Consider the following 13,157-nt stretch of genomic DNA (forward strand, 5'->3'; position numbering starts at 1 on the left):
GGGTAAAAGGGACACGGCGCTTCCCTCGGTCTTCCGTGGCTCCCCTTCGCCCCCTCGCTGGTGGCAGGGAGCCCGCGCGGCCCCGGCAGTGCGGCGTGCCCAGCTGCCTGCCTGCCTGCCTGCCTGGCTGCAGTGTGCTGCCTGCAGCTCCGGCGCCGGCAAGAGCCCATCACACGCTATTGTGCGGCTGTTGTTTGATAAGAGTGACAGCTAAAATGGAGCTATTACTTTACAAGAAGTTAATAAAAAGGCGCACTTAGCCTGCTGCCTGCCCTGGCTCCCGTCCCTCTGGTTATCCATCACATCGGGTTCTCTTGTGAGGGGAGATGTTACTTCGGGAAAGGGCCCGAGGAGGAGGCAGGTGGCGATGTCGGGGGAAGGGCAGCAGATCCCGCCGCGGGGACTCCGTCCTGCCAGAGCCCTCCGAGCTGCCCAGGGCGGTGCGTGAGGCGAGAGCCGCGGCCGTGCCGGACAGCCGGGGCATGCCCGGAGAAGGCTGTGCTGCCCATAGGCTACGTGTAAAATGATAGCGACACGGTAGTCCCCTAGAGAGGCTTTCAAATCTCCCATAAGCAACACGGCTTGAAGAATCGCTGGGCATTTCCTACAGGATGTCTCCTCCCTGCATCTGCCGATTTAGGCGAGGCTGGGATCTTTCACTCAGGCTGCAGGAGTGCTGAAACGCGGAGATGTTCAGACCTGTGCGTGTTGCCAAGCTCTGCGCAGGGGGCAGGAGCGGTCCGGGCCCGCAGGAGCTGAGCGGGGGCGCCGTGCCCGGAGCTGCCCCGGGACGGAGCAGGTCCGGTCCCCGCTCGGGTCCTGCGCAGCGAAGCGCGGCTGCACCTCCAGCTGCCCCAGAGCAGGCACTTTGTGGGAGCAATTCGGAACCAACCCACTCGCTACATCCAACAGATTGTGCCAACTGTAAATTATATGCGTAATTGCCTCTTGGGAGTCCGTCTGCGTAAGGAGTAGGGCAGCTCAGTAGTGTCTAACACGAGTGTGCGAGGTGAAGCTCTGATTTCCTTGTGGTTAGGTGCTGTGTATTTGAATGTTAAATTCTTTCTACAATGTTCAAAGGTCAGCCTATCCTGTTAGAAAAGGTCATTCTCTTGCTTCAGATTATCTGTTAAATATTTCAGGCGCTTCAAGTCAGTGTGATTGTCAGCGAGGGCGATTTCAATGGAGAAGTGAGCGGAGAGCAGCGGGAGGGAGCGGGCCCGGGGGCAGCAGCTCCTCCCAGACCCCCGGCGAGACCTCGCAGCAAAGGTCCTGAGCTTTTCTGGGTATTAAAGATCCATTTCAGTGTTGCAAGAAGCTTCATGAAGTATTAAGGTTGATGGTCTGGCAAAATCCCAAGTTACATAATTATATTATTCTACTTACTTGAATTGTCCTTTCAATTTCAAATAGAGATGATACAGTCCTCCTCCAAGCATAGTTTTTCCATGAATTGTGAAATAGCTGCTACATTCCAGCAGTGGACAAAGCGATTCCTCTGTTCCCCTCTTAACCATGTATTTAGGGCAGTGTGATGAAATGTGAAGTTCTTTAGTGGAAACTCCTATACATAGAGAAGTCCTCAGTAGGCGTATCTACTTCACATTTTCTTTACTAACAAAAATGTTTACTGTAGTAATGCAAGAAAATATCCAAGACTGCTGTATCTGGCATCGTTCACATTTTTTATCCTCTCTGCAAGTACATCATTAAAATCTGACTGTGCTGTTGTGCAGATTGTTAGGAAACAGGGGGTTGCCTGCTTTTTTTATTTTTTTGGAATGAACAGTACAGCTGATGGCAAAATTTGACTTGGATATTTTTATTACTCATGATGATATAGGAAATGAGAACTGGCCCAATTCTTAGATCTTGGGCTGAATTTGCATTCAAGAGAACTATTTGTGGTCAATTGTCTCTCACCAAAGAGACGAGAGAAAACTCTTGTAATGCTGTGTGCTCAGTACAAGTTTGGGTTGTAATTGCAAAGACCCAATCTGCTACAGTCAATTTAACTGAAGAGCTCAACTTCTGGTTTGTCCATTAGAAGGTTGAACAGAGCTATTACACACTTGGGGAAGTGAACAGCTTTTCCATCCTCTCTCTTTCCAGGGCTGTGTCAAGCTGTCAGTGTGGGAGAGGCAGGGAGTAGCACCAATTTGTAGATTTGGAGCACATTTTGCCCCTGTTTACTGCTGCTTTCAGAGACATTTCTCCCGTGGACATCCCTGTTGCTTTGTTTTGCTGGAGTTCTTGTTACAGGCAGTGCTTTCACTGGTGACAGGTCTGAAGGAGCTTTCAGTTCTTGTCTTCTGAGCCTGCAGAGTGCAGATTTCCAGGGAGGAAAACTCTCTGCTGCTGGGTCACGCCGGCAGTAAGCTGCACTTAATTAAACTGAAGTTTGGGAGTCAAGAAAGGTTGAAAACAGCTTTTGGACAGCCAGCTGTGGATTGGTCTGATGCTCTATCCTCATGATTATTTTTGAGTAGCAGTAGTTCAGGGAAGGCAGTGGGACTCATTCTGATGTAGGTAAACACCTGCATGAGCAGCTGAGGAATGAGTCACAACAGTGCTCTAAAGGCTTACATTTGAATTATTAGAACTGCAGCTAAAGGCTTACATTTGAATTATTAGAACTGGGTTTGCATCCTCCTTAAAACTTCATTTGATTTGCTGTTCTGTGAGAAGTTTTAACTTTAATTTACCTGAAATATTTTCTGCTCTTGAGTAGCAAAGTGTACAACCCAAACAGCCTTAGACCAGCAGCTATTAGGACATTGTTTTTAAAAGAGGTTGCAAAATATAGATGTCAACAGTGGATAATTATGAAAGGAGATGAGGAATTATGTTTTAAATGTTCTGGTACTTGGTTTTGTCAGTACAGTTTAGGTGCCTTTGATAAATCCTAATTTTGTGATATAATTTCTATAATTAGAAAATTATAGAAGATGCAAGTACCTCAGTATTGTATTTCAATGCAAATGTAATTGCATTACAATATGTAATACATAATCATACATAAATATGCACAGTTGGCTTTGTTATTTACTACTAAGTAATGAACACTGCAAACTTTTGAATAGTCAGGAAGAAACTCATAGTTTTCAGAAAGCTTACAGTGTACTTCTCTGTTTGGTAGGTAATATCATTAGATCTGACTGTTAGAATATACCTACAGACTTTTTTGGCTTAGGTTGAAAAACTCATTAATTTGAACATTAGGTTATAATGGTTATAATTGTTATGGATTGTATCATAGATGGGATCCCATTTTTCACTGAAGTCAGGAATTAATTATAAAAATAGTGCTGTGTGGCTGATTATTTTCAAGTGACAGGGAGGCCAATATTACCACTGCTTCAACAACTAGATCCTATTCCTGTGGATAATAGGGTTACTAGAGCAGCACAGCAGTGCCAGATTTAACTCCTCTACTGCTCTTGATTTCATAACATAATTCTTTGAACAAAATATTTGCTTATCCCTATAGAATCCCTATAGAACTAGTACTACATATTTGCAAAGTATGGGATTATTTTAAGCATAATTGTATTTTCTGAATTTAAAAAAATATTTGTTTATTAATACCTTCAAAACAGAGACAGTTAATGCTTTTACACTGTTGATTATAATATAGCAGAAGCTTATGGATTGACTTCTCCTGCTCTGTTTTTGTGGCATTAATTTGAAAGAAGTTATATATCAATTACAATCCATTGGTATCTATTCAAAATCAAATATTGGCACAGCCTGGGGCAATAGGTCAAGAGCAAACCTGCAGAGAAGGACCAGGGGGGGCAGTAAGGGAGGGGGGATCCTGCCCCTCTGCCCTGCTCAGTGAGACCCCACCTGCAGAGCTGCCCCAGCACAGCAGGGACCTGGAGCTGCTGGAGCCAGGCCAGAGGGGGCTCCAGGATGAGCAGAGGATGGAGCAGCTCTGATGGGAGGAAAGGCTGGCACAGCTGGCATTGTTCACCTGGAGAGGAGAAGCTTTGGGCTGGGCTCAGTGTGGCCTTGCAGGGCCTGAAAGGAGCCTACAGAGAAACATGGAGAGAGACAATGCACAGGGGATGGAGTGCCAGGACACGGGAATGCCTTCACACTGGCAGGGAGGAGGTTTAGATTGTTAGGAATAAATTCTTTACTGTGAGGGCAGTGAGGGCTGGGCACAGGCTGCCCAGAGAAGCTGTGGCTGCCCCTGGATCCCTGAAAATGTTCAAGGCCAGGTGAAAAATGGGGCTTGGAGCAACCTGGGATAGTGGAAGTGTCCCTGCCCATACCAGGGGGGTTGGAATTGGATAATCTTTAAAGTTCTTTCCAACCAAACCATTCTGTGATTCTACAGAAGCCCTGAACTGACCAAACGCGCTGTGTTTGTAGTGATTACTTCTCCATTAACTGTAGGGTTTTTAATGTCTCTGTTAAGCATGATGGCCTCAGCACAGGAGGAATATCATACTATATAGAATATGCCTATTAATCTGCAGCAGAAAACTTGGTTCTTTTGTTGGGGGATTATAGTGCATTAATGATAAATCTGGTAGGAAGATTCAGTCTTAAAGCTTCTCATGGAAAATGAGAACAAAGAAAGATGGTATTTCAACAGCCATCTGTCAGTTGGCCTGTCAACAGTGTTTTTATATAGGTGAAATTTCACACCGAGGAAGCTTCCAATAGCATTTCTCACCAGGGCTGTGTTACAGTGGCTGCAGTTTGAAAATTTATGTAGCTCAAACTATTTCTCACTTCTCAGTTACTGTGACAATCACCTGGAACTACAACTTTCTAATTGATGCTGCTTTCTTAAACTTTCTGGAAGAAGGGCAATAACCTTACCCAAATAGAGAATAGAGAACCAAAGTACAACATGAAACCTCTGATGACAGGTTCAACAATATTTAATGCCTTAATTCAAAACAGTATGCATAGACTGTGAGCCATGCTACAAGAACTTAGAACCTGGGGTAAACTTTATTATATTGTATATAGTGATGCAATGATGCACTACTGAGCATGCAAAACACCTCAGAGCAAAAGATACCAAGTTCATTGTTTTGTACAACAGCTTAAATGTCAGCATGAGGTTATTTTATTCCTAATTGCTTTTTCAAAAACAAAAGGAAGCTAATCTATGTGTACTGTATTGTGATAAGGTAAAAACAACTTTGTTACCACAGTGCATTATGCATTTAGCATTATTCTCCAACCATCTGAAAAAGACAGGAAAATATATTGAACTGTGGATCCTCCTAATCATGAAATTAGTTCTTTCTTTTGCTGGTAGGAGCCGATTCTATCAATGTGCTTTAAAAAGACCAAAAGCATTAAGTATTTCTCAAAAAAAAAAAAAAAAAAGCTTTTCATGAGAAAAATTGAAGGTGTGCATGAAGGAAATATTCTATCCCGAATAATAAGAGCAATGTGACACGAGAGTCTCTTGTGCTGGCATTGATCAGTGCATGTTGGAAACACCCAGTGACCCTTCAGAGCTCAGGACACAGCACACAAGGCTGCTGTGCCCGGTGCTTGGCGCTGCTGTATGGATGGGTGAGTGCTCAGCACTGCCATGCTAACCCCGGGGCTGACTGGCACTCAGCTGAGCACCACCAGCAGGTCCAGCTCTGGACCTGCTCCCTCCTGCGTGCCCAGGGCTGCCCAGGGGCACAGGGAGCGCTCCAGGCAGGGCCAGCCCCGGCAGGGACCCCCTGCACACGGCAGTGCCTCGATGGCCAACACTTTCAGTTTGCTGAGAAAGATGTTCTAGGTTATCAAACAGTATTAGGAATGCAAATTAACTGATGTAACTCCAGAATTAATAGTGTAAACTCATGTAAAGTAAAAGCATTCTCAGAGATTCTTCCAGGATCCCAAGTACACTGAGCAACCATTACTTTATCACCACTAAAAATATCTAAAGTTGAGCAATACGTCTTCTGTCATTATTACAGCCTCAGGAAATCTGGGCATAGCAGTGTACATGGAAAATGTGCATTGATTATTCTGAGTGTCCTATTACATTCTTAATTTAATCTTTGCATATCTCATCACTTAGCAATACATTTTAGGGTGTCAATCCTCAATCTCTCCTCAAAAATGTTTCTTTTAACTTCTTGAAAAACAAAACCAAACAAAAAATCCCATACCTTTCTTATGTTAAAAAAAATAGTTACTTTCATAACAACATTGTGCCTTTCTAAAACAAATGTAATTGTAGTTTAATTATAAAAGCAGTTTATGTAATGCTGATACATTTTTATGATTTTAATTTTTTAATGCGTTGTCTTCTCTGTTGAAGTAGCACACATAAATACTGCATCCATCCCAGGATGACTGAACTCACATCACACTGCAGGTTCCTTTTGGCTCTCTAATTCCTAAGCTCTTTAACTACTGCACATATGGATTTAAACAAAGAAAAATACAGAATACTTTAGGTTAAGCACCATTTAATACAATCAAAACAATTAACAATTAAGTCATCTGAGAAATTGCACAAGTTTAATTTTCAAAAACCAGGTTGTTTTGCAGAATGAACAAAGGACAAGACCAATTCAAGTGATACAAGGTATTCTGCTCGCTGAAATGCTACACTTCATTTACATACCTTTCTTTCTATCAAATATTACTAAAGAATTGGTACATAAACAATGGTACATGCAATTGATCCCTTTACTAAGAAAAATAAATTTACAGTTCTGTTAAATAAAGGCCAAATGCTATTATATACAGTCTCTTAACTGAAAGGCCTTGTGAGACATTCAGGTCTAATTTTAATACTTTCCAAATAAATACCAGATAATGCAACATTTACAAATAACACACCAACAGTACTTTCATGGTAATAATTTTAAAAATCAGAATTTAGTCTTTCAATTAAGCAAATGAGTAGCAGCTCCTTCATAAATATTAAGGCATGTCACATAGCATCAAAATGGAACCGATGAGCCTCCTGTCGCTTCTCTCTGTCATCTGCTTTCTGAAAAATAATAATAAAAAAACACTTTGTGGAATCTAGAGCAACACTGTTACAGAAATGAGCTGTCAAGTGTCAGAGAATGGTTGATTTTTTCAAGCCATTTGACAAAAGGCAAAAAGGCTTAGTAAAAGCCCCAACAATTAACTTTTAAATGATGTCAGCTTGAAATAGCAATAATCTAGGCAAAATTGGCTTCTGCTGTTACTGCTCTGCTGTCGTAGTATTTACGACCCACTCTTTTCTGTTATTTCTAATAATGCTTTTTAAAAGGAATGATTCAAACCTGAAGACTGTTTCCTGGTATCCATTTTGTCTACATTAGAAATATAAAATGAAATTACTCTGGACTAACTGTAAATGTAATTTATGTTACATGTACAAAGAATCTCATTTAAAAAAACATTCTGTTAAATGCAACTTCAGAGCAAGACAGCAGTTCAACCAACAACTAACAGCACCAAGTAGGTGAAAAATGTTCTGTGTCTTTTGTTTGTATTATGAAAATGTGAAGTAGGATGCATTTCCCTGCTTATTTATGCAGAACACACACTGACCTGCTGAAAGAATGAATTGGGTGGTGGTTGGAAAAAAACAGCACATTTAAATTGCACCTAGAATTCATGTCATGTGTCAAAACAAGTCCTCTCCCACTCGTCTGCTCTCGTGTGCTAAAGCACTTAGCAGAGGATGGAAGCATTTCTTCAAGATTCTTGAACACAGAGTGCAAACTTGTGCTTGTGTCATGACAGACAGTATGTGTAAATCCCAGCATGAGAGAATTTGGCAAAGCAGACTGAAATGCTTTTTAGCTTGCACAGACCCATGTTCTTTCTTTCTTTTTTGTTTTTCTTAAGGAGTAAAATGAAGAAAAGCCTCTCCAGTAGGTGCTGCGTGGGCATTCAGAACTGTGTCTCAGTTGATAAAAATACACAACAATTGTGGCAGAAATCGGTGCCCGTCTTCTGCCATGAGAGTTCATCTTCTGCTTTGGCTCAAGGCCAAAGACTTCCTCATTACACAATGTTTATGTGTGATAGCAACTCCACTGGATTAAATATGGATTTTACTGCATTTTGTAGCAGCAGCAGAGCTGTCAGTGAGGTTTAAGATATATCAGTCTGGCTTTTTTGGCAGGGACTTTATCAGTGTCAGTAGTATTCTGCATGTCAAAAAAGGGGTGGGAAGGAGGGAGTGGCACACTCTTTCCTACACTGAAATGCTTGTCACATTCCACAAAATTTCACAGTCTCACTTAGAAAACAATTTCCACTCCATTTCTTGTATGCTTCCTGAAAAAATTACTGCTTCAAATTTGACAGTAACTGATACTCTGCTGGATCCAGCAAACCCCTTCCAGCAGTGTTTCCATCACTGTGCAGTGTTTCCATGACTGGCCTCACGACCCCAAAGCAAGTTCTCAAGAATGAGGATAAGGACTATGGAGGGCTGTAGCAAATGTAGCAGGATTGTCTTTGTTGTAGGATGAATAATGGTGTCAATTCTTCCTCATTTTCTCTTTCATTTGGTGTATCAAAACTAAAATCTGGTAACTGAGATTTCAAAGCTTTTTTTTTCTTCAATGCATTCAAAATTTCTAAGGCAAGACAGAGCAACACCTACCCTTAAACCCTACAGTTATTTCAGTACTCCAATACCTGGCTGGAGATGAGTGTGTAAGAACTAGTATAGACAAAGGGCTTTGCTATTTATCTGCAGAGGTCAAAGCCCAGGATTTATTTAAACTGCTGAATAAAACACTGCAGCTTACAGTAACATATGTTCCCTGGGGGAAAGAAAAGATTTTAAGTACCAGTTCATTTCCCCTGCCTTTCTTTGCTACATGTACTCCAGAGATCTGCAAGGGACAGGCATTTAGCCAGGACAGGATTTTTAGGAGAGGATTGCTGAGAGACAGTAAACTAAGAACAAGCTTAGAAACAAGGAACTTTGTTTGGAGTTTAACTTTACACATGTCAATGATGCACAACACAGCCTTGGTGAACATTCTTATCTGTTCAATATCTCAAGTACTTCTAAACATTGGGAAGGTAAAAATCTATAGGAAGAATATAGGAATTAACATCTGTTTATACAATGGTTTGAAAAGACACACAATTTGTCCAAATATTTGTGCCTATTTTGTGCTGCAGAGTTGGAAATGAGTTTACAATATAAAATCCCAGGTTTCATTCACACAAACCTGGGACTGAAAACAGCTCTAAAAGCACTCTGGGCTCAGTCCTTCCTTACACTACAATGCTTGGATTATTGTATAGAAACTGTTTTGAATGTTGCCATTAAATCTCCATTTCTCCAGATGGAATTATGCACAGGTAATCCTTCCCCAACTTAAGTCCAAGTACCTTTTCTGCTCTCCTTGTTTGCTAAAGATGTGTTGGAAAGAGAATCAAACCCAGGCAGTGCCCAGCCCTGAGCTGCAAGTGAGCAGTGCTTTCCTGGTACAACAGGACATGCTAATGACAGCCATCATAAGCTTTGTATTTCTTTGCTTTGTATGTCTTATTCCCAGCTTTGTTATTAGTTGGAGACTATATTTAAAATTTTGAAGAGTGAAGACTGGCAGACAAATAACATTTAAATATGAAGCATGCGCAAACTTGTCTGAATGTTTAACAAGGTCATTTTATTTCCACCATCACAAAAACAAACAGTTATTCCATGTCAGAATGTGCAGTAATTTTATCTGACAGCTAAGATTATGGTTTGGGTATGTAGTAGCATTTATTGGCAACTCTGCCAGCTGGGTATGCCTGTGAACTGAGCATAGTTAAGAAAAATGGGAATGCATTTCTTTTGTGACAAGAAAGGCCCCTTTCAAAATGCTTCTTCAAATCAATGGATTTCTATACCCTGCATGTGTAATTCAGACTCAGACAGCAAAGCAGCCAATATGCACAGTTGACTCCCTATATGTTCCTGAATGCTAATGTCAGTGCAATCAGCTAAGAGGGTTACACAAAAAAGACTTTCTCCTTGTTTTTAGATTACCAGCAGAACTTAAGGTAAGTAAACTGAGTTTATGTTCCATTTTCCAAAACAATTCTCCTTAAAACTGCAAAATGGAAAGTTTAGATATAAAACAAAGATGGCTCATTTCAATTGGAAGTAACAGCTTAATGGAAAAAAGGAATGAAGAGCAACATGGACAAGCTCAAGTGTCTTAGAACTTAAATAAAAATAATGCCAATTTTTAAACTTGTGGTAAACACTGAATTAGTAGTAACACCTTTTGTGACAATTCAGTCTGTGTCAGAAGTTACTATACTGTAGAAAAATGTAAAAAAAAAAAAAAACAACTAATGTACAGGTCTGTAAAATATTAGGGAGTGTAAAATATTCTAGTAAATTAGCTTACCTTTTCTTGCCAATGTAATATGCCAATTATTGCCAGGATGAAAACACAGACACCAATTAAGGCTATAGCTGTTAGCAGTACAATGTTACTTGGGGTCAAATACAGCTTGGCACTCCAGCTATACAAAAGAAGAAAATCCATGGAAACATTAATACCCTTCATTAAGAAGCAGAAAACAGATTTTGCTTACAAAGATGAAAAGAACCTGTTAGGATAAGACAGGTGACAACCTGGTCTACAGAAATGAGCAGCTCTATTTAGAGACTGAAGCTTAATGATGTTTACTTGGAAATACATGGCTTAATAGAATTATTTTTGAGCAATACCATGTCTAAGTACAGTTTCTGTTTAACTTTTCATGAATGCTATGGATATCCTCAGGGAATTAGCTTTTTCTCATTAGGAGATTTATCTCCTGCCCTTGCCTAGGACGAAGCAAAATGCATAGGGAAACCTTTCACAGGAATGCCTAGGGCCTGGGGACACAGAACAGCAGGGGAAAATAATTCTGGAAGATTTTTCCACCACATGGGAAGCTCCTCTTGGACAGGCTCATGGGCCTTTTTCTGAAGTTTACCCAGGGACAACTGCAGTTCTAAACATAAGCAGTTGATTATGGCTGAAGATCAACATAATTAAACCCTTTAGGGCTCCTGGAAGACATCTCAAATCATGTGAGGTCCTGAGTCCCAGGGAACCCCTTTTTTGTACTACAGCTTTCCTATCATGGGAAAGCTGTCAGCAGCAGGCTCTGTGTTGAGGCCTCTCAGGCAATCACATACTATGTTAAAAAATATATAAATTAAGAAGCTTTTATTATGAAATCAGATTTCTTCTGGGGATTCCATCCTCTGCTATTCTACAATGTCCATAAACAGACTTTATATGAAAGCACAAATAGTTTAAGGATACTATAACAGAAATGGTTTTGCATAACACGTACCTTTAAATACAGCAAGACTGTAACTAAATTTTCATCTGGCAGATGTTATTTCTGTGGTTGTTAATTAGCAACTCAAGCAGCACATCAATTCTCCACTGTTATTTGTTCTCTAGTAAAATTAACTGCTGAACTGATGTCAGAATCATTTCTGCATGATAAATGCAACTGACCTCACTGGTAGATCAAGCGGCAAAATGCAGCTGGAATATTTGACTAATGTTTTCTCTAATAGCAAAAAGAGAAACACGCTCTCTTTCTGGGAGAAACATTTTAATTGCAAAGTGAATTCCACGTTCAAGCTCTCATGAAACCAACCCGTTCACCTTTACTTAGAGTCAAACATTAATTCCTGTAGCAACAGCTACTGCATTCAGAAGGGCTGAAGCAAAGCTCTTCTATGGAACCAGACAGAAATTGCATGTTTGGTGAAACAAAAATGCTTAATTCAACCATTACCATGTTTATAATTTGTCACCGAGGATGCTGTTAAATCTAGCAAGTATGTTATTATTTACAGGAGTGGAGCTAGTAATACATTTTGATTGTTTGCCTGAGCTGGTAATAGGGTTTTTTTTTTAGTAGATTGTTTATGGGCACCATCTGAGAGGCTCTGTAAATACCTGAGCAGCATTTTCAGCTCCAGCTCAGCACTGACCCCCTGCCCTTCTTCTTCAGTAACTTTCTATACAAGTAACTATTTCTAAACCTACACAGAATGCCTAATTTACCCTGTGTATTAATGCAATTTTGGGAAGTGCAAATCCAAATGATGCCATTACCTTCGAGGAACATTATGTGGATAGGGAATGACTATAAGCTGGGAGTTTGGTATGATAGCAGTCCATTCTTGTTTTCTTATGGACTGAAAGAAAAACAAAGGCTGTGTCAATTCCTAACAAATCAACATATATACAAGCAAAGAAATTCTCTGTTGAAACATACAAAAGAAGAAATAAAAACATTGTGGGTTTTTAAAAAAACTTTAAATATAAGTGATTAATCCCTTCATCTTTGTTGCCTGTTCCTCTAAAAGCTCCAAAATGCTTTAAAACCCATTCCTCAAAAGTAAAAAGCAAAATAACTATTGATGACATGAAACACAGCATCTGCTTTAAAAGTACAAAGCAACAACATAATAGGGCAAGAAGAAAAGAGCTGATTCTACAAAGGAGGCAGGAAAACAATTATCCAAACCACAATTTTGGCCCATTTGAGTATCTCACTTTTCAAAGTAGTACCATCAGATCTTTAAAGACTGAAAGTGTGAGGACCCCACTTTTATGTTTCATGTGAAGATTAGAGAATCACAGCAATCTCCCCCCATCCTGACAGTGCCCATGGTTTTATCACTGAGGCAGAAGGGATTACGTGAGCCCAGCCCAAGCAACTCTGGGAAAGCCCTGCAGCTACTGCAGTCCACAATAATTGGACTCTCAGACCTAATACCCATTTGCTTTACAAACAAGCACTGAATACCATTTATAGACAGTTTCAGTCATCTTTTGGTTTTATTTTGGCTTCAGAGCTTCAGAGTTTATACACTCCTCAAAAAACTGGGCAAACTGGTTCTTTGGGGCAAACCATTCTATATGCAAACTTCTTTGATATTCTTACTTCAGCAAATGAAAAAGCAGTGTCCCAGCAGTATTTCCATCTAAAGTCTCTTAGGAAAGGCAACACCATAAACAATTAGCTTGACAACCTTAAATGCCAACCAACCTTTTCTCCCAGGGGCCGAGGGATGCCCACGTACAGGTGGTCGAGGAAGTTGGCGCTGCGGCCCAGGCCCAGCACGTTGTAGGGCAGCTGCAGAGCGTAATGTGCTGACTGGCTGAGCTGGCCAGCTGCAAGCAAAGCACACA

At 40.7% G+C, this 13,157-nt stretch overlaps 1 protein-coding gene across 1 annotated transcript in view; it reads right to left on the reverse strand.

The window, feature by feature from the left end:
- Positions 1-5,337: 5,337 nt before the first annotated feature.
- Positions 5,338-13,157, reverse strand: part of ITFG1 (integrin alpha FG-GAP repeat containing 1) — a 70,804-nt gene continuing 62,984 nt past the window's right edge. Inside the window, exons 15-18 of the mRNA XM_058034369.1 lie at positions 13,015-13,139; positions 12,075-12,157; positions 10,353-10,470; positions 5,338-6,976 (exon numbers count right to left, since the gene is read on the reverse strand). Coding sequence (XP_057890352.1) covers positions 6,917-6,976; positions 10,353-10,470; positions 12,075-12,157; positions 13,015-13,139 — 386 coding nt within the window. The 3' untranslated portion in view covers positions 5,338-6,916. The remainder of the gene's footprint in view (positions 6,977-10,352; positions 10,471-12,074; positions 12,158-13,014; positions 13,140-13,157) is intronic.

The sequence above is a fragment of the Melospiza georgiana genome, chromosome 14 (assembly GCF_028018845.1).
Source record: "Melospiza georgiana isolate bMelGeo1 chromosome 14, bMelGeo1.pri, whole genome shotgun sequence".
Classification (NCBI taxonomy): Eukaryota; Metazoa; Chordata; class Aves; order Passeriformes; family Passerellidae; genus Melospiza; species Melospiza georgiana.